Raw genomic sequence first — 26,883 nt, 5'->3', positions numbered from 1 at the left:
CCGTTGCCGTGGCGACCGCCGCCGCTTCCCCCGGCCCGCGCCCCCGGCCCGCCCGGTCGCCGCCGTCGCGATGGAGGCGGCGGGGATCCCGGGCCGCGGCGGGGTCTCGGCGGCGGGCAGGCCGGCCCGGTACAGCACAGGCACGCGGGAGTTAGTGAGAGGTAACGGCGGAGCGGGCCGGGGCCGGGCTCAGCTGCTCGGGATGCCGGGGTCCCGCGCACCGTGCCTCGCCCCGAGGCCGAGCGTCCCACCGCGGTCCCGCCCCGCCTGGAGTCTCCCAAACCCGCATCTTCCTCTTCGGGCTGGGGTTGTGAGGGGAGGTGACCCTCGGGCGGGCTCCCCAGCCCGGCTCGGGTGCCTCTGCATCGGCACGTTGTGTTTTTCAGGGATGATGGAGGAGTTGCAGATGACGCATTCCCAGAAGCGATACCTGATGGCGTATGTGACACGTGAGTGAGGCCCCCTGGCTCTCCTGCCCGCTGCTGGGCTCTGGGGAGGAGCTTTAGCATCTCGGCATTCGCCCACCGCCTGCTCGGATGGGCGAGTGCTTTAAAGCAGCAGCACGGCAGCTGCTGACACATGGGGACAAACGGGGTGAGCTGTCCCCACGGGTCAGCCAGCAAACAAGGCGACACGGTGTGACTTGAACCGCAGTCTGCCGTGCCCAATGACCAGGGTGAGACATCTGGGGCACTGAGGTCTTCGTTTGTGATGCTGCTGTAGATGAACAGGTAGATCTGCTGGCAATGGCCCGGAGCCATCCATTCAGAGTCCCCGCTGCCTGATTTGCTGTTATTTTTGGTTCATCCCCCAGGCGGAGATGCCCTGCCCCTTCAGAGATTCCCCCCATCCAGCCAACAGCCAGTGCCCGTTCCCCACGCAGCAGCCTGTCAGCCGGGCAGGCTTCCAGCTAGACCGCTTCTCCGACCTGCCAAGGTCTGCCAGGCAGGAGATGCCTACAGGCGAGAGAAATTCAAGCCACAGCCCACAAGTGAGTCAGCAAACATTGCTAACAAATGCACGGTGATGCCTGGAGCCTCTCTTCCCCTTCTGTCCCTCGCCTGCCTCAATCCCAGCAGTGGCAGTGTATCTGAATTGCTCCACGTCCTGATGCCCTCAGTCTGCAAAGATGCTTCAGAAATGGATCTTTGAGGGAACATCTGCTGCAAGTGCTGCTCGCTGACTGCTGCCTGCCAGCTGGGGGTGACAGGTGATAGGGACCTGCACAGTCCTTGAGTAAGAATGGAGCACTACATCATTTTCTAGCACATAAATGAGAACCACGCCTCTGGTGTTGGTTTGGTGGGCTCTGTACACCTGTGTACAAGGTGCTTGCACACAGGCCAGGGACGGACTGACATTAATGAAACACTTCCTCTGGCACACTTAGCAGGGAAGCAGTGTGGTCAGGCTCCTCCATGAGGAGACATGCTGATAATAATGTTTTTTTCCTTTGGCATTCACAGGAGATTTGGAAAAGGAGAAGAGAAGACTTCAGAAGATCTTAGCATTAGGGAAGGATGAGGTGGAGGACAAGGTGGAGCAGGTGTTTGTTCAGAAAAAGGAAGAGGAGATAGCTGAGCCTGACCGGTTTGAGGAGTGTACGTCTGCACATCCCCAGCAGGGAGGCAGCCAGAAAGCCTGGGAAGCCAGCTCCCTCCTAGGGCTGGGGAGGCAGCCAGAAAGCCTGGGAAGCCAGCTCCCTCCTAGGGCTGGGGAGGCAGCCAGAAAGCCTGGGAAGCCAGCTCCCTCCTAGGGCTGGGGAGGCAGCCAGAAAGCCTGGGAAGCCAGCTCCCTCCTAGGGCTGGGGAGGCAGCCAGAAAGCCTGGGAAGCCAGCTCCCTCCTAGGGCTGGGGTGGCAGGCAGGATGCCTGGGAAGCCAGCTCCCTCCTAGGGGTGGGGTGGCAGGCAGGATGCCTGCGAAGCCAGCTCCCTCCTAGGGCTGGGGTGGCAGGCTGTGTCGCCAGTAACCTGAAGCCATGGCAGGAGGAGCCACAAAGGCCAGTTTCCAAGAGAAAGGACTCACTGCTGTGACACTCTGATCCAGCCATACTCACAGAGCTTATACTGCTCAGGTTTGCTGGCAGATGGCTCTCTGGGTTGCCCAAACAAATTGCACCCTGCTGGCAGGGGAATGGCCATGGGATGTGCAGGGATACCTGGGAAGCAGGCTCAGGTACTGCTGGTCCTTTTCCCAGCAAGCATGACTCAACACAGACCAGGTCACTTGTTAGCCTGACCACAGCTTGGGCTGTTCCACTCCAGGATCACAGCTGTTATACTAGCAAAACCTGAATATCGAGCAGAATTTGAAGCAATGAAAGACTTTGGCCTGCAGTGTATACTGGGATATCAAAACCCTGCCTAATACCTCTCTGTGCTTGAATCTTCAGTGTCTGTGTACAGCCCTGCCAGCCCTTTGCCAGCCAGGGCAGCACAAAGATGGGCATTGCTAGAAGAAGGGGTATGCCCTGCTGCAGGGAGCCAGGGCAGCTGAGTTTACACGTGATTGGTAGCCTCCAACACTTGTCACAGGCTGAATGTTGTCCTTGACACATCTGTGACAGGATTTGGATCAGCTGGCTGCAGGTTTGTGCTGCAAAGCAGCAGCTGATGATCCATGCCTGGTCTTGGATGGTTGCAGTCACTGGGTGATGCATATCAACTATGAACCTCACTAGCAGGTTCTGTCTCCATCCACAGACTGGTTAAATTGCCCACAAGCAAAAGAGAATTGTCCACATAAAGAAAACTACAGAACTAGTGTTCCTGGGAGTAAGGGAGTGGTAAGAAGTTGGGCAGAGGGAACATTTCCCAGTATGTAAGGGACTGCTGAGGTATTGTGATGACATGTTGTGCAAGGTGAGAGTTACAGCAGATATCACCCTGCCTTGATGGGACTGCTGTTCAAGCAGAACCAGGAAATGTGGGGGTTCAGATCTAGACAGAAACGTGGTTTCTTGCCTTTTGGCTGGATGCTATGCCCACAGTTTTTTCTCTTATCCACCAGTGATGAATGAAATTCAAGAGAGGAGGGAATTCCTGGCAGAGATGGAAGCTCTAGGACAGGGCAAGAAGTATCAAGGGATCGTCCTCACTGAAATCTCACAGGTATGCAAGGGCCTTGGCTGAAGAGTGCATGGAGGGAATCCTGTGTGTCAGGGATCATAAACCAGAGTCTTTTCCAGTATCTGAGCAGGGAAGGGGGCAAAGAGCTGCTTCCCTTCATGGCACAGCTCAGGCATGAATTTGAGGAATGGTGGATAGCTGTTTTCCAGCTTTCTTTCCATTTCTGCATGTAACTTAATCGGGGAAACAAAGTTTTTATTCTTGAGATTGGCAAGAGAAGAAAAAAAAAGCTGATGGCTTTCTCCCTGCTCAGCTCTCCCCCTTTCTACTTTGCAGAAATTGCATGAGATGGAGATCATTGACAAGAAAAGAAGTGAGGAAATGAGAAATATGACAAAAGCCTTCCCTGTTGGGAACAAATCCAATCTCCAAGACTAAGCCAAGGGCAAAACACAGGTGCAATTTGTTCCCACCTATTCTTCCCAGACTCTGGGCATCGGAGGCTGATCCCTGTCTGTTTCCAAAGAGGGGGCAGCACCATCTGTTGCCTGAAACTAGAAGGCAGGACCAATTTGTACATACACAGCGACAGAAGTTGTAAAATCCTTCCCACACACTGGATCCCTTCTTGCTCAATAATATTAAAGACATGAAAACACAGAGCAATGGCTCCCAAAACATGACAAAGCAGAGCCTTCCTTTTCCTCTGCAGTGCCTCAGAGTACAGCAATCCATCCATAGAAATGTCATTCCTACCCATCTACCCAGAGATGGAGGTTTCTCATGACAGCATGATGGCAACACACACTGCCAGCACACCTGTAACCTACTGGCTCCTGGCCCTGTGACTCTGGGAATGCCTCTGGAAGAAAAGCAGCTGCACAGCCTTGTGCAATCACAAGCCCTTGGCATTGCTGCACGTCACTGTGACTGTGACCTGCAGCGTCAGCAAACCTCTGGTGGCAGCCCACTGGGCAGGGACTCACAACACAGCTGTGCCAAGCAGGGACAGGGCATTTCACCCCAGTGCCTGCTGCTCTTTGCTGTGATTTTTTTGTTTGCTGAAAGCATGGTATGCAGAATAGCCACTCTATTCCCACAGAGACTGGAAATGGCTGTTTGCTCACCTCATAAATACCCACACCTCTGTCCTCCAGCAGGCTGAAGCATGATGTCCAACTTTTCCTGTGGAAATCCCAGCATAACCTCCAGTTTCCAATTTCCTTAAGATCTCATCCTCTGCTTCTTAGCAATACTCAGTCACTTTCCAAAGCCAGGCAGCATGCCCTGGCCCTGGGACAGCACGAGTGCACAAAGGAATCAGAAACCTAATCCACAATCATTTTTTTAATCCAATGTTTCTTTTATTTCTGTTCAGGTGAATGGAAGTCATGGGGTTAGTACAGTATAATTTACAAATCAAACTTCTGACCGGGCACAGGGCCAAGGGGTGTCAGGCTGCAGTGATCCCAGTGGCCTTTGGCAACAGTGATGTGACAGCAGGCTCTAAAGCAGATTTGCTTCTCCTTGGAGAAGAGTTGTGCTTTGGGATCTCCCCTCCCCTACCACTGTTCCTCATCAGCCTGCTGGGTATGGCAAGGGTGAGATGGCATTGCCAGCACAGGGCTGAGCTGGCCAGCTCCCAGCCATGGGAGCATGCTGGGATTGAGGAGGGGCTCAGGTCCCTCTGGTTTTGGGAAATGAGGATCCCTCTCCAGAATGCTACACCAGCCACCTTGCAAGGCACTGCTCCAAGAGCATTTTGGCTAAAGCCTGTTGGGTTTTTAGAAGAGACTGCAGCAGATGGCTCAGGGCTGGTTATGTCTAATTTGCTAATGAGAAGGCATGATGAACAGCTGACCAACCAAACACCCATTAAACTCTCATTGAGACTGATCCAATAATTCAATAAATAACTTATCATCTTGGAAGTGAAGGCAGGAAACAAAAATGGAAGAAAGAAGGGATGGTTGGAAGAACACTGCCCCCCACATTCCCTCCTCTGATGTACACACACGCACACACATGACAAATAAAATAAGAGGTTTAAAGTTTTAGGATAGGTTTGAATTCATCTAGTAAAGGAGATGTAAAAAACAACCAGCCACATCTGCACACTTTTAAAGTATACACAGCTGAAGCTGGGTAAAGGTCAGTTGTGACCGTGCCTCTCTCCCCTGCCGCTCAAGGGTGGCACTGGTGAGCAGGGACACAAGCTTGGTGCCCCTCACTGGCACTCAGTCTGTCTTGAGCTTTTCTGCCCTTGCCTGGAAAAGGAACAGGTCCTCCCTCCCCAGGAAGGCAGCAGAGTCAGCAGTGTTTAGCAGCAGTGGGGTTCCTGAGTAGGGCACGTGAGCTACATCCTAGCAGCTGTACACCGTCCCCTTGGGTCCTCTCAGCCTTGAGACAGAGCCACCCACCCTGGCACTCGAGGGAGGGGATGGCTCCCAATAAATAGGGCACCAGTTGTTTTTTTGGCTATGGCTCTAGAGCCTTGTGATGCAGGAGTATTTTCTTAACCTTTTAGTTTAGGCCAGTAAAACCCAAAGGATCCTGATTCTAATGTCAGTTTTCTCCTGAAGTTAAAAATGGAACAGAAAAGGGACAAGAATGGTGAGGCAGGGAGGGACAGGGAGGCCCAGTCCCCTCCTGGCAGAAGTCAGAGGCACGTAGAACTGTCACAGTTAGAGCGGGAGAAGGGACGGGGTGCAGTTAGTGCAAGTTTTCCCTCAAATATGAAACTCCTCTGCTTGATCTCAGTTATTGACAAGAGTTACAATTGGGTAACGTATCTGAAAAGCAAATCCATCTTCATCCCACTTTGTTAACAAGGCTTCACAGAGGGTATGGCCATGCTCCCCTACAGCCTGGGAAGGGAAGGGCTTTGGTCATTCTCACCCGCTCTGGGCTGAGGGCTGGCATCTCCCTGGGGCAGCAGCTCGGGTGCCTGGGGAGGGAGCAGGGGGAGAGGCGAGCCAAGGTCAGGGAGAGGCAAGTCAGGGTTCCCTCCCAACTGCTGGTGTTCCCTGCTCTAGCTTTTCTCCTTGGGTGACTTGCTCTTGGAGTCGTGCTTGTTGCCCAGCAGCTTAAGCACCTTCATGGGCTTGAATTTGCCTTTCTTCTTGCTCTCTGTCTCCGTCTCCTTGTGAAATTCTGGGGTTGCAAAGGGAGGTTGTTACTGTGGGATGTCAATAGTTGTACAGACACACTCATGACAATAAGCAAGGGTGACAGCCATGAATCAAAGCCCTCCACTGCAAGAACACTTTCTCTGATAACAGAGGAGTGCAGCACAACTGAGCCTCTAACTTTACTGGCCCTGCAGGAAAGTCTCCCCAGTTTACACAGAATAGATTCAATCTCTCCTGCACACAATATCACAAATGGCTCGTGCTGCCCCTTACTGGGGTCAGCAGTGAAAACATCACTCCAAAAAGCTTCCCATTTGTTTCTTACCTTTCCTTTTAATCATGGCTTCCAACATTTTATCCTCCTCCTCTTCTCTGAAAGAAAGAATGGGAAAGAGGTCAGAAATTCAGCCCTGAAAACAGCTGCTGTATTGTTTAAGGCTAGAGAGCCTCCTACTTAGAAGCCATAGAGGGGCAGATCCATCACTGTCTTGTGAGCATTTGCAACCAGCAGGATAAATCCCACAGGCTGCACGTGCTGTCCTGTCTTTCCCACACAAAGCATTCAAAGAGACAAGGACTGGGAAGCCTGGGAAGGACATCAGCAGCATGGACATCTTGAGACACCCCCACAAGGCACTCATGTGGCACTGAATCAGACAGGCTGTGCTTCTCCCCTCTCCCCCAGCTCACCCCATTCCTCACTCACCTCTGCCGGTCCTCGTCCAGGCAGTTCACAATGGCATTCCTCTGCTCAATGATGGTCACCAGCTCCTGCATCAGCACCTTCTCCCTCCTTCGGTCCTCATCAGTCCAGTCCTTCTCTACCCAGCCAAACCCCAGGGAAGGACAGGCAGTTACATGGCTGAAGGAGCACTGAAATTCAGGGCTTTGGGGCACAGATCTCCAGCACAATCCCCTCTACCCTGCCGTGTTACAGGGGCCAGTTGGGCTAGCAGTGCTATGGGGACAGAGCATGTGGCATTCCCTGGGGACAACAAGAGCACATCCCTGCACAAGACTGGGACATATATTGAGATGGGACAGGGCCTCTAGGGACAGCTGATTGCACTGGCATCCCTACAGATCTGCCTCTCTTCACCTGAGATCCACCTAGAGAGAGGACAGATGATGCCCAGGGGAAAAATGATCCTTGTGGGTCCCTTCCAACTCAATATAGTCTATGACTCTATGAAAAAGGGGCAAGCACACCCAGAGTGGTGCTTTACCTGGCTTGTTGAGGAGGCACCGCAGCTCATACTCCACGTCTGACTGCCGCTGCTCCAGGTTCTGCTGCTTGAAGCTGCAAAGGAAAGGGGAAATGTTGGGAAGCACTGCAAGGCTCCAGAGAGGTGGAACATCATCCCAACGTACAGGGTGAGCTTGGAAAGAACCATCGAGATGCTGATCTTGTTCTGTATAGCCAGGGAACCAAGGACCAGTAAGGACCAGCCCTGACTGCTCAAGGCCTTCCAGGGGTAGCTGCTGCAGAGGCTCTGGTGACATACTGTGGGTCAGGTCTCAGCACATCTGGACAGATTTGCTTGTCCCTACTCCCTCCCTTTTTAGGCAAGACCAGGTCAGGATCTCCCCTGGAAGCACCATTTCAGGAGGGCTGAGAAAGGGCTCCCCAAGGGAGTGTCAGTGCCTCTCCACATGCCTGCACACACTTACATGTAGATGAGCTCCGACTCGTGGCGCACCAGCATGTGCTTCTCATGGATGAGTTTGAACCAGTCCACAAGCAGGTTGTCCTCAGGGTTGTCTGCCAAGCAAAAGGGCAGTTCAGAGCCATTCCCAGCCCTGGTGGATCCCATCACCCTGCAACAGGCTGGGCTCTGCCTAGCCAGGGACGAGGCACTGGGCTGGAGCCAACCCAACCTCAGCGTATTTCTGAGGCCCAGAGAGACCCTATCTCTTCTCCCACCTGTTTCCATTCTAGGGACATCTCCATGTTCAGGGTAAGGTTGTGACCAATCCTGGAGGCCAGCACAGCCTCTTGTGCTCTTCCAACCCCAGCATCAGCAGGGAAGAAGTCACTGTTGCTATTTCCTCGACTGGAGAGAGGGCAGCCCTAGGATCTGTCCTGCCCCACACCCACAGACAGCCCAACCCACATACCATTCTCAGCACTGCGCAGTTTTTCCTCCAAGGCCACCCCACGGTGCTCCAGCTCATCCAGCTGATGCTCAATGGCATCCATCTCTCCATAGATGTCTTCCTCAGGGATGTACTGATCTGTCTGCACCTGCCAAACCATAAATTAGACACTTTCATTACCACCAGACTCCAGTTTCCAGGGGTAATCCAGAGGTTGATCAACACTAGCAAGGGCAGAGGGACAACAGAATATTCCATCCAAGTGTGGATCTGAAATCCCCACCCCACTCTGGAGCAAAGGAAGATGCTTTCATGGAAGGTGCTTTCATGAACAAGGTGTACCCTCCTCCCCAGCCCCAGCCACCTGCTGTAATCCCTGCCCACACATGCCTCAGCAGGGTGCCTGCAGACTGCTGCAGCCCTGGGGGATAGCACAGAGCCAGCTTTTCCCTCCTCGCTCCCCAGGGCCCTTTTACCTTGCGTTTGATCAGTGGGAAGCCGTGGCCTGGCGCAGGAGGACGCACAGGCTTGGAGCCCTTGGAAGGTTTCTTTGCTGAGGGGGAGGCAGCAGGCGATGGCTTCCGATTGAAGGGGTTCTCTTTGCAGGAAGACTGGAGAGGGCAGACAAAAGCAGATACATGAGCATCCAGGGAAGGGAAGGGATCCCAAGAGGTGGGAATGAGCAGACAGGGCAGTGCTAGCATTTGTACTGCCCCACAGCCTCCTAAAGGAGGAACACAGCACTCATCTCCACAAGCACCTACTCAAAAAAATAGCTGTGCTCCTGTTTGACATCAGTTTCCCAGCTTCTCTCTCACAAGCATGTTGAAATATTTTCCTTCCTATTTGCTCAGACTACATGACATTCTGCCTCTTCTCTAGCACATGGGATAGGCAGAGTACAAGCAGAGCCACCATTTAACACAGATCTGAAGCTTGCTTTCAGGGGGTGACACATCAAGCAAAGGGGCAAGCCTGGCCCCACAGATCCCCTGTGACCGAGTGATGGATGGAGAAGAAAAGCCTTGTGATCTGGATGGGGAGAAGGTCATCATCTCACCTTCAGCTGTGGTTTGGGTGAGGAAGATGTCTTGGGGCTCCCAGCACCCCCATCTGAAGCCAAGAGGATGGGTGTAGGGCTAGCCCCAGCTGGAGGCTTGGGGGGCAGCCGGCTGGGGCTGGTCTTTAGGCTGCCAGTGGAGATGCTCCTGCTGCTGTGCAGGGTGCTGGGCTGCGTCTCCCCACTGAGGCTGGCCAGCTCGCTGGAGGAGGAGAAGGGGGAGTTGGTGGAGAGGCTGGCTGGGACAGCAGGGCTTTCCCCGGAGGAGACGCTGGCCAGCGGTGCCTCAGTGCTGGAACTCTTGGCGGCTGCTGGCAAGTGAACAGTGGGCTCGGAGGAGCTTTTGGGCACTGAGGCCTCTTCGGTGTCTCCCAGCACCTTGGCTGAACTCTCAGAGTCGATGCTCTCGAGGCTGAGGGCTGGAGAAGGGGTGGAGGATGATGGCTCAGAGTGTGACAGCCTGGAGATGGGGTGGTGGGCTGCAAAGCAAAGGGAGAGCTCAGGGAGGAATGAAGGGACAGCCAGGACACAAGGGGAGGGTGGCATACACTGGACACAAGGGTCAGCGTAAAATATTGCCTGCAGATGCTGTGCTCCACTGGGGAGAGAGGACATGGCTAATGCAAACTAATGCAACCATCACTGCATAAAGGCCTGGCCTGCCAGGGTGATGCAGAGGCACCTGGGAAGGGGGAACCTCCAAGGGGATGCACAGGGGATGCAGAGGAGGGATAAAGGAGCAGGAGGAAGCTCACCTAGCGGGGAAGCATTGGGGGCTCGTGGAGCTGGCCGCTTCTTTGCCTTTGGACTGCTGGTAGGAGTGATGCCATACCAGGGGTGGAGAGGTTTGGCAGCTGTCTCGCTCTGCTCCTGCTCAGGTGTGCTCTTTTTGGTGTCAGCACTTTCCACTTCCTCCTCATCCTCTTCCTCAAAGGGGTTGTAGGGTTTGGGCTCTGTGGTATCAGACCTGCTCTCCTCACTCCTGGCTTTCCCCACCTCCTCCCCATCCTCCTCCTCTGAAGTCCTACTTTGAGTCTCATGGCTGTTGCCTGGGGGAGGAGGGGGAGCTGGCTTCTTCTTGGGCTCTGCTTGCACTAAGGCCATCCACGGCGGGTCCTTGGCTCTTGCAGTAGCTCCACCACTGGTAGAAGAGAAAGAGAAATCAAGATGGCAGAGACAAGGTGGGGTGGCAAGGCACTGGAGAGAGACTTTGCCCTTGGGGGAAAGGAAAAATGGAGCAGGATGTCTCCCATGCAGAAGCAGCTTTCTCACCCAAGGACATCCCTAGGCTTCCCCAGACACAGTGTCTCTCTCTCTCTGTGGGCAAACCCACAGGCCTTAGGGAAACACAGCCTGACTGACTTGCCTGCTGGGCCCAGTGTTTTGGTTTCTGAATATTACAGCCTCTATCTGCTAAGCAGTGGTAAAGGCTGAGCTTTATGAACATAGCTGGTCTTCCCACCTTTCCCAGGTCAAACCCTCCACAAAGCAGAAAATGTCCCCTTCTCAGCACCCACAAGCACGGTTATTTCAGAAGGCATTTGGCAATCTGCCTGTGCCACAGAAACACCTTTCTAAGCTCTCAAGCTCTTTACAATAAGAGAAGAATGCCTGGGAGGTAAGGATGAACACTGTTGGCCTGGCCATGCTGGGCTAGCTCCTATTGGAAAAGGAACCTGGTCAAAGCCTACATGCTCCTAAGAGCAGGAGCTGATGGAGGTGAGAGAGAAGAGCACAGCTTGCTGTCCCCACAGCCCCAGCTTGCTATGGAGCTCTCAGGTGACCTGCAAGCAGAGGGACTTACCGATCAGAGGAGCAGGGTCTCCCTCGAGGTTTTGGGACAGGGGGGCTGGTTTCAGGTACCCGACCTAGAAAGACATAGAGTCAGTCACAACAACAAAAGGACATGAAGACAGAGGTTAAACCAACAGGATGCACCTTAGATACCTTCCCACAGGAAGGTGGCTATTCCCAGAAGACCCCATGGCATTTCTCCCACAGTTGATGTAGCCAGCTAACCCCAAACATCCCCTTTCCCTTTTTCGCCCCACTTCTCCCTGGGAGCTGCACCTGGAGAACTGACATGCCCCTCTGTTCCCACACCTGCAAGCTCCTCCAGCTCTACCAACTTCCCTCCACTCTGGCTTGCTGCCTTTGGAGAACTCTGGAGAAGTACAAGGGAGCAGACAGGCAGGAAAATCAGTTCTGCTCTCCTTACTATGGGGATGGCTGGCAATTGTTGACAATCAAAGACCTGGTGTCTGAGCCCAAGATTTACTGGGAGGCAGAAGAGTGTCAGGCTGCAGAGAAGGAAGGGAACTCAGCCAACCTGCAGTCAAGCACCTCAGCCGCTGAGATGTGGAGGGTTACCCCTGGCACCACCCTGCCCTCTTACCGTTCACCATGCCAGGCCCACACTCGCTGCCCTCGCCCTGCAGAGTGGACCTGGGCCGGGGGACAGGGTGGGAGGCCGGAGGGGACAGGGCAGACGCATCGGTGGCCTTCCTTGGGGCTGGGGTGGGACGTGAGTCTCTGAGCCGTCCGTCCAGCGAGCTGGCTTTGTCCTGGGTGAGCCCTGCAGGCTTGCTGGGGATTGGAGGCCTGGGGGGAGTTTGGGAGACAGGTGCCCCACTGCCAGCATGAGCAGGGGCTGTCGGTGTCTCTGCTTTACTGGCTGTGCTGTCCTTCTCTGCTGGGCCAGCAAGGCACTCTGCAGGCATAGAGGTCTCTGCCACTCTCTCCTGGGAGTCAGCATCATCCTTCCCCACCTCTGCTCCTGCCTGGAGGGCACTCTCTGCCATGCTGTCAGCCCCAGTCTCAGTTCTTAGCTCTGGTGACTGTCGGTCCAGGCTGGGTCTCCTCTCTGCCTTCCCGCTCACGGCCAATTTACCACGATGCTGCGTGCAGACAAAAGTCCCTGCCTCCAACCCAGGCTTGTATGACCCTGGGAGCAGCGTGCTGGAGCATTCCTTACACCTGCCAAGGAGAAGAGAGAGCACCATGAGATGGGGGATGCCATCCTGCCCTTCACAGAAGGAAACACACCTTGAAGACCCTTGTAGGGACACAGAGTTAGTTCTTACCCCTGCTATTAAATCCTAGAGTGCCCTTGGGGAAGTAATTCGGAAAATAAGTAGAAAAATGTAACCAGGCCACTGTAGGAACCCATGGCAAGTTCACAACTCAAATACTGCACACATTTGGGCTCTTCCTTCATCTCAGAAAGGATTAACAGATGTGGAAGGGTGACAGTTGGTATTGGGATATGGTGTGGTTTCCACACTTGGAACGGGGAGAGGGATCAACCATTCACAGACATGAAACACGTGAATATCAACTGGAATTAGGGAGCAACTGGCACAGGGAGGTTCAGAACTGGCACAGGGAGGCTACGGGCTGCCTTGCAGGGTAGCCTGGCACATTAAAGAGCCATCAGCCACATTTGTTTGTAAAACAACTGCTCCTCAATGCTGATTATTAAATAAAATTACATCAATTTCTACTTGGGAAATTCCTGCATTGGAGGCTTCCAGAGTATTCAGGAGAAGGAACACGCAAGCCTTGTCTCATGCTCAGCCTCAGTAATGCTGACCATGGCATCCAGCTGGGCCACAGCATTTGCCTGGAAGGACAAGAGCCTTAAGCAGCAGGGCCATTCTTACACTCTGCCTTGCCTGTTGAAATTGGGCTGATAGCTGTCCTTTGCTGTCTGCCACATCTCCCTGGATCATCCACTCTTCCCCCACTGAGCCTCTGAATGCTTCCTAATGAATCCCTCCAGGCACAAGCGTGATACAAAGCACTGGCAACCAAGTGAGTCTATCTCCACCTGGGAAGGGAGGTGGAGAGCATACATGAAAGACAGCCAAAGGCAAGGGGCTGATCAAGCACTCCCATGAAAACCAAGCTTGTTCCTTCTTGTCTGAATGCCTGGTGCTTGCAGCAGCTGGCTGCCCTACACTGCCAGCAGATAATTTTGGCATGGAATTCTGCTCTGGGCATCCAGTTGACAGGGATTTCCTTTAAAATGGAGAGCAGAAGTGTGAGGACATAGGGACTCTAGAGAGAAGGGGTAGGATGAAATGAGGAGGTGGAAAGCTCAGACAAAGGGAGAAAGTGGGTTTGCTTTGGGTTTATCTCCATCAGCCCACAGGAACCACTGCCACAGGACATTTCTAACCAAATACTGTCCATGAATCAGCACAGGAAGAAAAAAACAAAACAAAACAAAACAGAAAATAGACAAGAAAACAATCAGGAGGCAAAATATTTGGGATTAAATTACAGGGATCTCCCTGCTCAGTCTGAATGGCTATGAGCTGTGCCACGGCAGACATGGCACCTCTCCTCTTCCTGGCCCATAAGGACAGTGCAGGTTGCACCTGCACCCCAAAACTCCTGCTTTTGTCCCAGCTGCAGATGGGAAGCCTGACTGATCTCAGCTCAGCTGCCCTCCTGTGACACTGTTTCTACAGCACATTGCCAACTGGCTTAGGCAGGTGAATGAGGCCTCCCACATCTACCCAGTGGCTCCATGTTTCTGATCAGATGCCAACCCTTGTCCTGTGGCCCATGGGAGAGATCTCATTTCTTCATCATCACAGCAGAGAAAGCAAAGTGAAATTATTTCACAGGTGCTGCAGGTAAGAACCTGTACTCAGGGAGTAACCAGAGAGCTGCTCACTGCTCAGTTTGTTGAGAGTCTGCAGCTCTCCACATGCTCCCTGGGAGCGTAGCACCACCCAGGCAGCATGGAAGCCTGTATATCCAGTTGAGGATGTGGAGTGTAGGTGGAAGGAGGTCTGTAGGATGATGTCATGGCTCAGACCTCAATTGAAGGGGATGGGGGGTGGTCCTGAGTAGGCAGGTGGCAAAGAGGTAGAGCATCCTTTTTTATGGAGGTGGGAGAAGCTCAAGAGGCTGGGATTCCAAGTAAATGAAGTGGGAGAGCACAAGTCAGCAAGGGAGGCAGGGAGCAGGATAGGAATGGAGCACAGGGACAAAAGGAGCCAGTCAGAGCACTGAGACATGGGGCTGGCAGGCAAATGGAACATCTTCACTCTCATTTCAAGTACTGTTGTTCATGTTCCATGCTGCCCAGGGATGCAGACACTCGAAGATGGGGTGCAGCAGGCCCCGTGTGCCGAGGCGAGGCTGCCCCGGCAGGCCTGGCCACGACCTACCTGAAGCACTGGCGGTGGTAGAGCTTGCCCTCGGCCAGGTAGCGCTGCACCAGGTGGACGTGCTGCTGGCAGGCTGCGCAGGTGCTGCTGGGCGCGCTGCGCTGGGGCCGCTGCTCCGAGGGGCCTTCCTCCTGGGACACAGCACACGGCTCAGCGCGGGGCCACGGCCTGCTCCCCACAGCAGCTGCTCTCTGGGCACGGCCCGCGCCTCAGGGGCTGACCTCAGGGGCTGACAATGCACACAACAGCTGCCCTCAAGCTGCCTCTTCCCAAATTAGAAGGGGCCACTTCCAAAGGTGCCTTAGCCCTATCTACAGCTGAAGGGCTGTGGAAGGGACTAATCTACACCCCATGCAACAGGGTCCTGCGAAACATTGAAAAAGGTCCCATCCCAGACAACTGCTAAGAACTGAAAAAAAAGGCATCTTTTCTGCCCTTCTAGTCCCACATTCCTGCTCTTTCCTCATCTACAGGGTTATCCCCACATAGGAAGGACACCCAGCACCAATCTGCCCAACCTCTTGCCTGCTATGGACAAATTAGTGTCCACAGACTCTGAGAAAAATCAGTCAGAGTCGGATCCCACAAGGAAACAAAATCCCAAACACCCCTCCCAAAATACACAGGCGGGCCCCTACATGGCTCTGTGACAGGCTTTTCCCCATCTCCTCACCTGCAGCACAGGGGGTACCACTGCCTCAGGCTGTGTTGGAAACTTTACCAAGAAATCAGGTACCTGTGGTGCTGAAGGACTCTCAGCTGCAGCCACAGGGGTCTTGTGGGACAGCAGAGGAGGAGAGGAGGCAGCAGTTGGTCGCTTCATAGGCGGAGGGACGCTGGCTGGAGGCAAGAGGGAAGGAGGATCAGGCGTGGAGAGCAGTGGTGACTCATACCACCCATGTGCGGGAAGGGGAGGGGAAAAAAAATAAAATCATCCAGCCTTGTGACATAGGATGAGACCTGCCTCTCCCAAAACTTCAGTGCTTATTTTAGGTGGAAGAGACAAACACAGTCTAATAATGGGTCAGCTGTGAGGCTGCCAGAGATCCTGGCCTGCTGTGGATCCCCTTCTGTGGCCCAGGGATGCCAGCCTCTCACTGTGATTTTATTTACTCATCACGTGCTACTTGGCTTCCTTGTAATTGACTCCCTAAGCAACGCTAAAAGCCCAGAGCAGCTGGGGCAGCTGCTGATGTATTGTGGTGACCCACTGGGCCCCAGGGCTTCCAGGCTGTCAGCAGGTCTGTGAAGCATCTCTTGCTGTCGGGGCTGGAGCTCACACACCAGCCCCCAGCAGGATTCCTTGTCTGGGAGACAAGCATCCCTGGAGAAGCATATACAAGTGGAAGAGATTTATCTGATGTTGTGGCTACAGACTGAAACAGGGGAGACCTGGAGCTCTCATCTCCACCCAGCCAAAGGATGCCTGGGAAGAGCTGTCTCAAAGCACTCAGCTCAGGGTGCAGTTGTAGGGACAGATGAGCTGATTTGAAACATTCCAGCCTGGCTCCACTCCCTCTGTCCTCCAGTCACTTTACATGTACCCATGTCATAAAGATTAGCTGTGGGAGATGGGCTCCTACTTAGCTTTCTCCTATTTTAGTAGGTTAGAGCAGATCACAAAGAGTTTTGATGAGCACCAGGGGTGGTGGCCCAACCCAAGTTGGCAGGAATGCAGTGCAGAGGGAGGAGAAAGGCGTTGCTTTTTCCACAGCCTGAGCTATTACATCACCCCACACCTCCTGTGAAACCTCACCCCAGTGCACTCTCTCTTCCAGGCCCTCCTCAGGGGCACCAGCAAGATGCAGGAGAGACAGGTACTACCTGCTCCTCTCTCCTTCCCCACAAACACAGCTCCCTGTTGCCACAGGAAGGAGAAGCACAGGGCTGTGCTGGGTTTCCTGTACTCAAGCAGGGGCAAACTGGAAGCCTGACGGGTGGGAGGACACTCACCTTGGCTGGGGGTGTTGAAATGGTTGTAGTACTGAGACACGTAAGTCATGATGCTGAGGCAGTCAGGGACCTTCATGGAGACCATGTCATTGGGATCCAGCAGGGCTGGGATGCCCAGCTCCCGCTCTGCCAGCTCAAAGGCCTGCAGGAACAACAGAGGCACTAAGGGAAGAAAACTGATGCTTCATGAAAAGTAAGAGAAATATCAAATTGGAAGGGCCCCAGGGAAGGTTAAATACTGAACCTATGGCATCCCTTATGGACAGAGGCTTCCAGATGTGCTACTTGACTAAAAAAAGAAGCAATAGAAGCAAGGTTCCCTTCAAGTTTTCACTGAAAAAACCCCAGTGTTTTTTCAGCTCAACCAGCAGTGCCCTCATGCAAGAACCTGGCAGAGTCTTGGCTGGCACCACAAAGGGCCAAGGGCTGGCAGGTACTTGCAGTGACACTGAGCTCTACTGAGCAGTGTCCCCAGCCACCCCAAATGCTCACCCCACAGAAACACTGACTGCCCATCCTTTCATGCTCTGGGGTGCCCCACCTTCCCCTCCCACGATCAGCAGAGTCATCCCAGCTCAACATCCAGTACCCTGCCGTGCACAAGCCAGTACTTCCAGTACTTTTCTGTGTCTGAGCAAGCAGAAACAAGGACACTGTGATAAGAAGCACCCATCTCCTCCAACTGCACACACTGCTACAAAAGGAAGGAATGGAGGAGAAAAAAAGCTGTTGGAGAGTTTCCCACTTGTCAGTGTGTGTGGATTACTGTCTCTACACTGGCCATCCCTCTGCTGAGCCAAGGGCAGCGTACCCACAGTGATCTCCTAGGGACTGGGGTGCAAGACTATGGCAGGGACTGAAGAAAAATAAGTCAGGAAGAGATGAGAGTGGTTTGGGCACTGAATGGTGAGGTACCAGGTGCACAGGTAAAGGTACCGGGTGTGGGTGAAGACTGAAGGTGCCTAGTCTCTGGGGCATGAGGTGCTGTGCAGGGTGTGAGTTATAAAGGAAAGTAATGGAGAAACAAAAGAAAATAGATATTTGCAGTAACTAGGGGCATAAAAGTGCCCCCCATGGACATCCTGCTTTGCTCAGCCTGGTTTTAAGTCAGTTGTCCAGACTGAGTCTTACTGCACACAAGGCTGCAAGGAGCAAGGAGAGAAGAGAGACCCCACCTGAGAGGTCTCTAATAGGACAAGATACTCATTGTATGGGTCTTGAATGGAAAAAGCTGCTAATGACTGAAAGGGGCCAACTGGTGTAGGAAAGGACGTGCCAGGACACAGCTGGACAGCCCTAACCCTGTAAATCCCAAATCACAGAATTACAGAATGGCCGGGGTTGAAAGAGACCTCAGACATCATCCAGTCCAAACCCCTGCTAAAGAAGGTGACACAACATCACATCCAGCTGGGGTTTAAACATCCCCAGAGCAAGAGACTCCACTTCCTCTCTGGACAGCCTAGTCCAGTGCTCTGTCACCCTCACAGTAAAAAATGTTTTTCCTCAAATTCAGCTGAGAAATTCCTGTAATTCAGTTTGTACCCACTGCCCCTTCTGCTGTTGCTGGGCACCACTGAAGAGTCTGGCCTCATCCTCGACATCCACCCTTGAGATATTTGTATGTAGCATAACTCATCTTGGGCAGGTGATGGGCCATGCCTTTCCACAGACTATCAGATGGAGCAACTAGGTCTTTCTGTCATTTAAAAAAGGCAGGGCTATTGCTGCTCTGTCCTACCACTAGCCCCTGGGGCTGGGCACCTCCCCATTCCACACTGCCTGCTCCTGCTATGGGCTCCAGCTGTCCCAAGCAGGAAGGGAACATTGCAGACCAGGGTCCAGCATGACCTTTCTCTCTGCTGATGCCAGAAGTAAAACTAGCTTCCTGCTTCCACTGCCTGCAAATCTGGAACAACTGAAGTCAAGATGTTGCACCATTTAAATCTTCACCTGAGATGTTGTCTTGGCAACCATTAGGATAAACAGGCTGGAAGCTGATGTTTCAGATTCCCTTGTTTCAAGAGAAGCTCCTGCCTATTACTTACAAACACAGATTTTTCTTATACCCTCAGCACTGTCACAAATTCCTCCCACACTACATGACCTCCATCAAGTCATTCTCACATAATTTCTTCCTTCTGTGCACTGCAGAACAGGAACTTACCAAGCGATTATTCTCATAGACGTCATCCTTGGAGAGAGAATCAAAGTCTCTGAAATGAGAAAGCACAAAATAGCCACATGAAGTGCAGAGGAAAAGTGGCCCTATGCCATCACATGTAGATTCCAAGGACAGTCAACCTTACAACAACTCAACACCTAAGATCCTAGATAAACAAAACCTTGGCAAAGCAGATTTCAGATTGTAATGGGACAAGGAAACCAAAGGGAAATTGCAATTAAAAAAAGAAAGCGAGTCCCAAATGGGTGGTGACCAGGAAACTAAAATGTCATTCTTGTCTCTCGTTACCCACTTCTGCCCTTGAGATTAAAGGCTGCAGAAACACCAGGGCCATGTCTCAATTAGCACCACACACTGCTGCACCAAACACTGCACGACATGACCCCAAACTTGCTTTTCCAAGGCAACTGGCACAACAGTGGTGGATGGGGACACAGATCCCCCACCTCAAGAGAAAGAAGGGACAGATACAGGGGGCTCTATGAGGATCCTTACATAAACCTCCCTGCACCACCTTAAGGAATCTGGGGTGACACAGAAGATCTTCAACTGCACTTCTGTCGTTTCTTTTCCCCAAACATTCACAGTGCATAACAAACAGTCCTCAGCTGCAGCCCTTGGAGCTGAATGCAAGGTGTTCAGGGCACACAGAGGAATCCCAGAAGTCTCCAGCCCAGGGGATCCATTTGTTCAAACCCATTTCATTTGCTCCCCTGGAGCCCTTTGGGGGTTCAGCATGGCCACAGGGACTGATTAGCTGCCTTCACCAGGGAGGCAGAGGGACAAAAAGTTAAAGCAGTCTGCAGGCTTTCAAAAGAGGGGGAGAAATGCAGGAAGGAGTTAGTTATGCCTTTTGCATGTGCGTGTGGGTACAATGTGTGAAAACAGCATCACACTGCACTGCTTACAGCTCCCGCCTGCCAAGGACCTCAGCTTTGTTACAAAAAAACTCCTCATGCAGCAGCCTGGTGTGCCTGCTAGCTGGATTCACGGGAGGATGCACTCCAGAGAGGTCTAGGGTCAAGCAAAGCCACCCCAATGGAGCACAGAGACCAAAGCTTGGGAGACCGACACAGAAGGACAATTCAGACTAGAGGAGGGAATGCATTCCCCATCCTGACGGTGCTGTCCAGGATCCAGGTGAGGTGGCACCACACACCTGCAGAGAGGGGCTGCATGAACCTCCTTTCTCCATCCCCCTCTGGATTTTACTGCCTTTTCCTGGAACACAACCTGTCCTGGTGCCCCACAGCAGGGCAGCCAGCCCCTTCTCAAAGCCCCTCATGCAGCTTTCCCAAAGCTGCAGAGGAAGTCTGTGATGAGCTCAGGAAGGTTTTCCCAGCTGCCTACACCACCAGAAAATTACACTTCCTCCCTTCAAAAGCAAGAGGCTGCTGGTGCCGTTTCCTCACAGACAAACGAAGCTGCAGCCACTCACTGCTGCAGGAGCAAATGCAGCAGAGACACAGAAAGGTGGGCTGGATATCCAGCTCTGGTACCTTCCTGAAAGCTCATGCAAATACATGTACACAGCTCTGGCTGCTCAAAATACAACAACTTTTTCTTCTCTATATGCTGATCAGCAAAAGTTTCAGCTGCAGCCTATGCTTTAATGTCAAAACCACTGCCATTTTTGTAATTATAACTAGTCTCCACTGGGAGATGTTTTTTCCCTAAGTTTTTGTTTTGTTTTTGCCAAGAGAAGTCCTTTAACCTTGCAGTATTTTTTTTTCCTTTTAAAGAAAATGCCAACTTGGAACAGAGGAGAAGCAATGACAGCAAAGTTATATATCAACTGCCCTCTAAACGTTCATGACCTCCATTTTGAATGCCTTCACTTTCAGGATATGGGAGTGGTGTAGCTGGAAGCTCGAAGACTCCTTGGTGGGCTGGGCTGGGAGAATATTTTCTGACAGACAAAACATCGTGTCCATTCCACTCTGCCCCAGCAAACCAAAGCTGTTTTAGTTTTAGTATACCAAGGCAACTCCATTAGGAAAAGCAGATGCCAGCAGAGAGGATGTGAAGCTCAAGAGGTATCAAGGGGTTACCAAGCAGCAAGGGAATAGAAGATTCTTTTCCATTACTGTAGGATTGCAGACTCAGCTTTATCTGAGACGTTGAAGTCCATCAGTACATGGCCCCAGGGATCAGTTCATTCCGTTCCTCTCCACTGCATTTTCCAGCTCCCTCTCTGAGAAGCCAAGCAGGACCACACTGCCCTGTGTTGCTCCTGACATGAGCACTCCCATATGCCATTTGGTCACGTGGCATCCCTGGGGCTCCAGGCAGGCTCCCAGCACCAATGTGCAAGGAGCACGGCCTCTCAGGAATGGGGAAAAGTCACTCCAGACACACCCCTTTCCCCTCTATAAACTGACTCCTCTGCAGAGAGCCCAGAACTTGCCATCTCGCAGCTCTGTGACATGTGGCTGCATGTCACATTATTTCCTTGCCCTGATCTCAGCACTCTTTCATCCAGCTCTGCTCAGGCTCCTCTCCTGCCAACACACCCATCCAGGGGACTGGATGTAGGAACAGGCAAGACTCTGGCTATCCCAGCTGAACAACTGCCTTGACACAGCAAATCCCAGTGTTGTACCATATCCTGGAGTAATATTTCTATGCAAATAACATCCCAAGCACTTACCTAATTAGATACATGCAGAGCCACTAAGCACTCCAGGGTTTAGGGCAGCTGCCAGGGAGAACAGCGGATCCAGGGAAGGGGGGAGGGTGTGCTGTACAGCTAAAACCAGAGCAAATTCCTGGATTCCTCAAATATAAATCATGAGCACTTTAAGGCTGTGCCACATAATAAGCCATTCAGCTTTCCAGGTCTTGTCAGGGAAATGCAGGCAGTACATGGGAAGGAACAAACAAGATTTGTGATCCTGCCTGTAACCAAAGCCACGGCTCTAGGGACACAAAACAGCGTTTCTAAAACAACTCTCATCTCCTGTTATCCTCAAGCCTCCATCTCTCCCAACACTCCAAAGGCATGTGCCATACTCCTTTATTCTTCTAACGCCTGAATGCCAAGATCCTTCCCTGCATGGCAGGGAGGCTGTACAGCTTGAGATGCTGAAAGATGCTCTTTGCTTCATTAATCTGTAGCAAATGCCTTGTAAACACTAATTTCATGCTTCAGATTTCTAGAGCACTGAGCAAACAAACCCATTAAACCTCACAGTCCACCGTCAAGTTGGTCTGGCTGTTGACAGCTTAACTGAAAAGGGAAGAGAAGAGATTAAATGTCTCATCTCTAGATCACACAGCCAGCAGCACAGTCAGAGGCTAAATCCAAGTTTCCCATTTTCCTGACTGAGACAGTGAGGTAACAAAGCCAAGTGAAGTGCCTACAACAATGGAGTCGGGGATTTTTATCTGCCTGGTTCAACACACAGGTCCTGGAGGTGTGCACCTCGTTCTTGGTGGTCACTTCAAGACACCTTTATTCAGTAGACACTGAGGAATCCAGTCTACTTCTTTCAAAAACCCCGTATCTATAGTGTTTTCAAGAGCTCTGCAGGAGCTGCTCCAAAGCTCTCCACGGCAGCACCAATTTGCCTTATTCCACAATAATTGTGTTCAAACCAGGAGTCATGCAGAAAACTGTCCTCAGTCTCACTTACCCATGTGGTCCTTCATGGCAGCCCCTTCCTCATGTGCTCCCTCCCAGCACAGCAGCACAACAGGGGTGCACCCAGGCAAGGTCAGAAAACTGGGATAGGCGGACAGCCACCACAGCAGCGTTGCCCAAGGGATCAGGGTGGCAGAGAAGTGGTGTCACACAGGTGGAGAAGAGCTTCAGCTCAGCTCTCCGATGGATGTGCCCATTGCTCCTCTCAGCAATCCCAGGGGAAGGCAGCAGGAAGCAGGGAAGCAGAGGAACTGGCAGTTCTGTGGAGCTCAGAGGAACCCCAGCCTTGGGGAGCAGCACAGCTGTCTGTGCGGGCCAGGAGAGCCCCGCACAAAGGAACACCACACAGGTCAGAAAGGCACTGCAGATCCCTGCCAAGTCCCATTACTGCACTGACTGAAAGCACTTTAGAAGAAAAGAAGGGCAACCACTTTTCCTCTGCCGTGAGGAGATTTACTGCCTCTGATCCAATCTTCCCACTTCCAAATTGGGACAGGCTGAAGAAGCTGGAATCAGATGAAATGATGCTGCTCTCCTGACGGTCTGAAAATCCTTCTACAACATGCCATGTCCTTGTAAGGCCCTGGGCCTTGTCTCTACACTGCAGCTCGTGCAGAGGACCTGTGAAGCACGTAGTTAGGACATCTTCCAGGAGCAGATTTAAGCCCACTGACAACTTAAGAGCACCAGCCTCTGCCTTAATGGGATGGCAAATATGGTTAATGGGAAACCATCAGGTGGTTTTAGTGGTGCTTATCATAAGCTTTTACTGAACCTCTGCTTTTCAGTTCCCAGCTGCTGTGCCATTTACAAAAAAATATATTAATTGCACGTGTTCTTGTCCTTAATATGCCTCTTCCTACCCAACAGCCTTGTCACTGGGACTATTCTCAGAGGCTCCATTCTAGCTAGTCAGAGTGAGCCATACCATCCAAGAGCTGCAGGACACAAGACCACACAGCTCCTTCAAGACCCAGAGATTGATGCAAAGACACCGTTATGTCTTGGCTCTCAGTCATTCCAGAACACCATGCTGAGGGTTTTGGGGCAACCACCTGAAACACAGCAGGCAGCAGTTCAGTTTCCAGCCTACCTGCTCAGCCTTAGCTCGTAAGGACACCAGCCTGTTCAACTCTCTCATGGACACCACAGCTCCACAGCGGAGTCACAGCCAACCCTCTGCCTGACAGAGGTTGCTGTCACGGCAAAAGGCCTTCCTGAGGCCAGCTGAGGAAAGAGAACTTGGCCAGTATGGGCAGCCTCAGAGGAAGAACCACCAACCCCAGAGCAGAACGTGACGGGACACACCACCCCAGCCGGCTTTAGGGCAGGCCAAGGAGCGCGTGCACGCCGCAGGCACAGCGAGCTGGGGTGATGCCTACCTGCCCTGCAAGGGCTCCAGGGAGCAGAGCAGATGGGCGCCGCATTCCCAGCACCGCCGGGGCACAGGGTTACAGCGCAGGTCGGGGCAGATTCCTGCCAGCAGCCCAGCCAGTTTCTCCAGCCTGACGCTGCACCCCCAAGCAATCCCAAACTCAGTGTCTGCCTCCTGAAAATCACATTCCACCCCAGAGATATCCAAGCTGGGGGAGGCTAGAGAGGCTCAACACCCCTGCTGGCTTTTGCTGCCTCCTGCTTTCACTGTGGCATCCAGAGAAAACAAGCTAGAAGCAAATGCAAGCAGCAACCTGGTCCAGGCCTCTACAGATTTCAGAGTGGCTGCCTGTGGGAATGTCCCTGTGCAGGACAGGCCTCTGGCCCTCCTGACGTGTGAAAGCTCACCTCTTGCTGAGGCAAAACACCCCCACACCCAGATACCAACACCACATCTCTTCTCCAGTAGGCACCACTCCCATTAGGGCACATGGAACCTAGTCCACCTCCGTGCTCTCACCACCCTTATATTGCACGACTTCTGCTAACCCTAAGACCTTGACAGGTCTGCAGGACCAGGTCAGAAGGTCATTTGCTGAAACCCAGAGTGATAGAATAGTTTGGCTTGCAAGGGACCTGAATGATCATCTGATTCCAACCCTGCTGCCATGGGAAGGGAAACCTTCCTCTGGACCAAGATGCTCAGAGCTCCATACAATCTGGCTTTGAGCACTGCCTGGGAATATGGAATTCTTCATTCCCAGTACCCAACTATTTCTCGACAGCATCTTCTTCAGCGCATCCCCTACCAGCACATCAGCGCAACAGAGACACATCCGCTCTCTGAGCCCCTCACGTCCCCGCTCAGGGAGCTTCCCTGCCAGCCAGCCTGGAGCCGCTTCCCACGGCTCCTCCATCCCCCCAAACCCCTGCGAGTCCCCCGTAATCGCTGCTGAGCACAGGCGGCCCATCCTCTCCAGAAAGGGGGGTCCCGGGGGTCCCGCGCCCCAAACCTCCGCGCCCCCCGCTCCTCCTGCCAGCAGCGCCCGCGGGCGGCAGCCGTGGCCCCGCGGCGCCCCGTCCGAGCGGCGGCGAGGCGCGGCCTGCACTCACAGGAGGTCGGGCCGGTGGCGGTGCAGGATGGCGCAGAAGGCCAGTCCGTCGCGGAACGAGGTGCTGAGGTCGCGGATCTCCACGCCGCGGTAGCCCTCGCACTGCCGGCGGCACCAGGCTTGCAGGGCGCCCCGCGGACCCGACATCGGGGCGGCCGCTCCCAGCGCCGCCGCCGCCGCCAGCCCGGGCCGGGCGGGGCCTCCCGGGGCGGGGCTCGGGGGCGGGGCCCGGGCACGCCGCGGAAGCTCCCGCGGGCCCGGCGCTTCCCGGGGAGCAGGGCGGCCTGCGGGGGAAAGCTCCCTCTGCCACCTCGGGGAAAGAGCTGGGCCTGAACACAACTTAAATTCAACTAGATTAAAAACCCCTCGGCAGCCTGATTTCTGAAACCCTCTCAGGCTTAGACAGAGGCTGCTCCAGGCAGAAGCAGCTCTCAGCAGTCCTAGGGGCACAAGCAGTGGAGTACATCTGGGACGTAGGTGGCTCCCAGGGTAGGCTCAGGGCCAAGGAGAGCTTTGAAGATCAAGACACTTGGAGTCACAGGCAGCGCTTCACAGGAAGCCCAGGAAGACGTGGAGGAAGAGTGCGATACAATCTCAGGAACAACATCGAGGCGATGGATTGTCACGAGAGCTGGTGTGCACGCTCGGGGCGATGGCTTGGCAAGGGGGGGAAGCACACTATTAAAGGCTACTTTATTGGGTTTAGTCTTCTTTTCACCTCCAACAGCTACCTCTGTGGAAAAACAAACCATCACACTGATGTTGAGCTCACTGCTGCCAGCTCCAAATCTTTAAGAGTCCAATCTCTGCAATTATTTTGTATGGGCTCTACACTCCTTCCTTCACTCAGATTTCAGCAGTAGTACCGACCCTCTTTCTTCTACTCCACTGTTCATTCTATCATTCTATGGTCCCAGAACCGTAACAAGTGAAAAATAAATTCTCTGACTGGTTTGTACAATCTCCCCACATCCCAAGATAAGCTGTGGCATAGATCACAAGAAAAACTACTCTGTAAGCAAAAAAGGAAATGAAACATTGTGTCAGTCTTGTAATTACTGTACTGGCTATTCAGCATCCCCCAAGCCGCCTGACAGCATCTTCCTGATGTATCCTAAGGGACAGCAGGATGAGGTAGATTTTCTTGAATTTTCCAGGTTCCATAATTACACTCACCCCTTCACAACTGTAGGTCAGAGACACAGAGCACATGCCCCTGTACTGTGGTTTCCTCTGACAAAACCATTTTGTCCAGAACCACTTCCACTCACCAAACACTGCTGCAGCAGGCGAGGCTGGAGCTCAAGCCACCCCCACCTCCCTCTGGAATGCCTTCCCAGCACCAGTGGAGCTGTGTTGATGCTGCTGAACACCCTGCATTCCTCCAGCCTCCAGCAGTGCCAGGCACCGCAGCTCACTGAGCCCATCTTTCCACCCAGCGAGAGCTGCAAGCTCCTCCTGGCTTCGTTCCACCAAGTGCCAGTCCTGCTCAGTTAACCTTCGGCAGTCCCGCAGAGGAGGCGAGCCAGGGACATCAGTGCATGGGCTCTGTGCACCCTCTGGAAACTGCTCTGGCAGATGGAAACAAAGCAGCAGCATATTCACAGACCTGAGAACAGCCTGTAACCACTGGAGTGTTTCAGATGATACAGATATGCATTAAAAAATCTGTAATTCTGACATGCCAAGCAGATATTAAAATACCAGCAACACGCTGGACTTTTTTGCTATGCTATGAACTAGAACTGATCATGGAGATACCTGCCAGGGTTCCCATGTTGTGTATCACATCCACCTGAGCACTTCCTGGGAAAGATTTGGGCTTTGGATAGAAAGAAAGTAGGGCAGTTGCTGTTGACGGATATGCTTACTGTACTGCTGTTAGCAAATACGCAGAAGGAAAAGTGCCAGCCCTAAAATCAAAAAGGAGCAGATTCTGCTTGTTATGAACAAGGCTCCCCATGGGCTGCTGCAATGCAGTGGCATCTCAATCCTTTAATTTCTTAATGATATGGCTGCCTCAAACCCTCCAGAACTGGAGACAGTGAGCTCTTAGCATCCATAACACCAACGCCA

The 26,883-nt window shown here is 52.9% G+C and overlaps 2 protein-coding genes across 3 annotated transcripts; one reads left to right on the top strand and one right to left on the bottom strand.

Annotated features, from left to right (window-relative positions):
• Positions 1-57: 57 nt before the first annotated feature.
• C4H22orf23 (chromosome 4 C22orf23 homolog) lies at positions 58-3,729 on the top strand. The gene is made up of 6 exons (XM_058022145.1): positions 58-161; positions 387-449; positions 815-991; positions 1,467-1,601; positions 3,011-3,111; positions 3,406-3,729. The coding sequence occupies exons 1-6, from the start codon at positions 71-73 to the stop codon at positions 3,505-3,507; spliced, it is 669 nt and encodes a 222-aa protein (XP_057878128.1). The 5' UTR covers positions 58-70; the 3' UTR covers positions 3,508-3,729.
• A 679-nt stretch (positions 3,730-4,408) lies between these two features.
• MICALL1 (MICAL like 1) lies at positions 4,409-24,974 on the bottom strand. 2 transcript variants are annotated; one of them, XM_058022143.1, is made up of 16 exons: positions 24,809-24,974; positions 18,661-18,709; positions 16,494-16,635; positions 15,277-15,380; positions 14,541-14,671; positions 11,753-12,333; positions 11,162-11,225; positions 10,113-10,498; positions 9,358-9,836; positions 8,774-8,908; positions 8,319-8,445; positions 7,872-7,962; positions 7,427-7,500; positions 6,907-7,021; positions 6,526-6,572; positions 4,409-6,222 (listed from the first exon to the last, which is right to left on the bottom strand). In XM_058022143.1, exons 1-16 carry the CDS (start codon positions 24,952-24,954, stop codon positions 6,101-6,103), a joined length of 2,793 nt encoding a protein of 930 aa, XP_057878126.1. In that variant the 5' UTR covers positions 24,955-24,974; the 3' UTR covers positions 4,409-6,100. The 2 variants fall into 2 exon arrangements, with proteins under 2 accessions (XP_057878126.1, XP_057878127.1); XM_058022144.1 differs by having other exon boundaries at positions 9,358-9,776.
• Between the last annotated feature and the right edge of the window lie 1,909 nt (positions 24,975-26,883).

This window comes from Melospiza georgiana, chromosome 4, assembly GCF_028018845.1.
Source record: "Melospiza georgiana isolate bMelGeo1 chromosome 4, bMelGeo1.pri, whole genome shotgun sequence".
In the NCBI taxonomy this organism is placed as follows: domain Eukaryota; kingdom Metazoa; phylum Chordata; class Aves; order Passeriformes; family Passerellidae; genus Melospiza; species Melospiza georgiana.
Note: the sequence above shows the minus strand (reverse complement) of the source record. Positions and strands in the feature narration are given on the sequence as shown.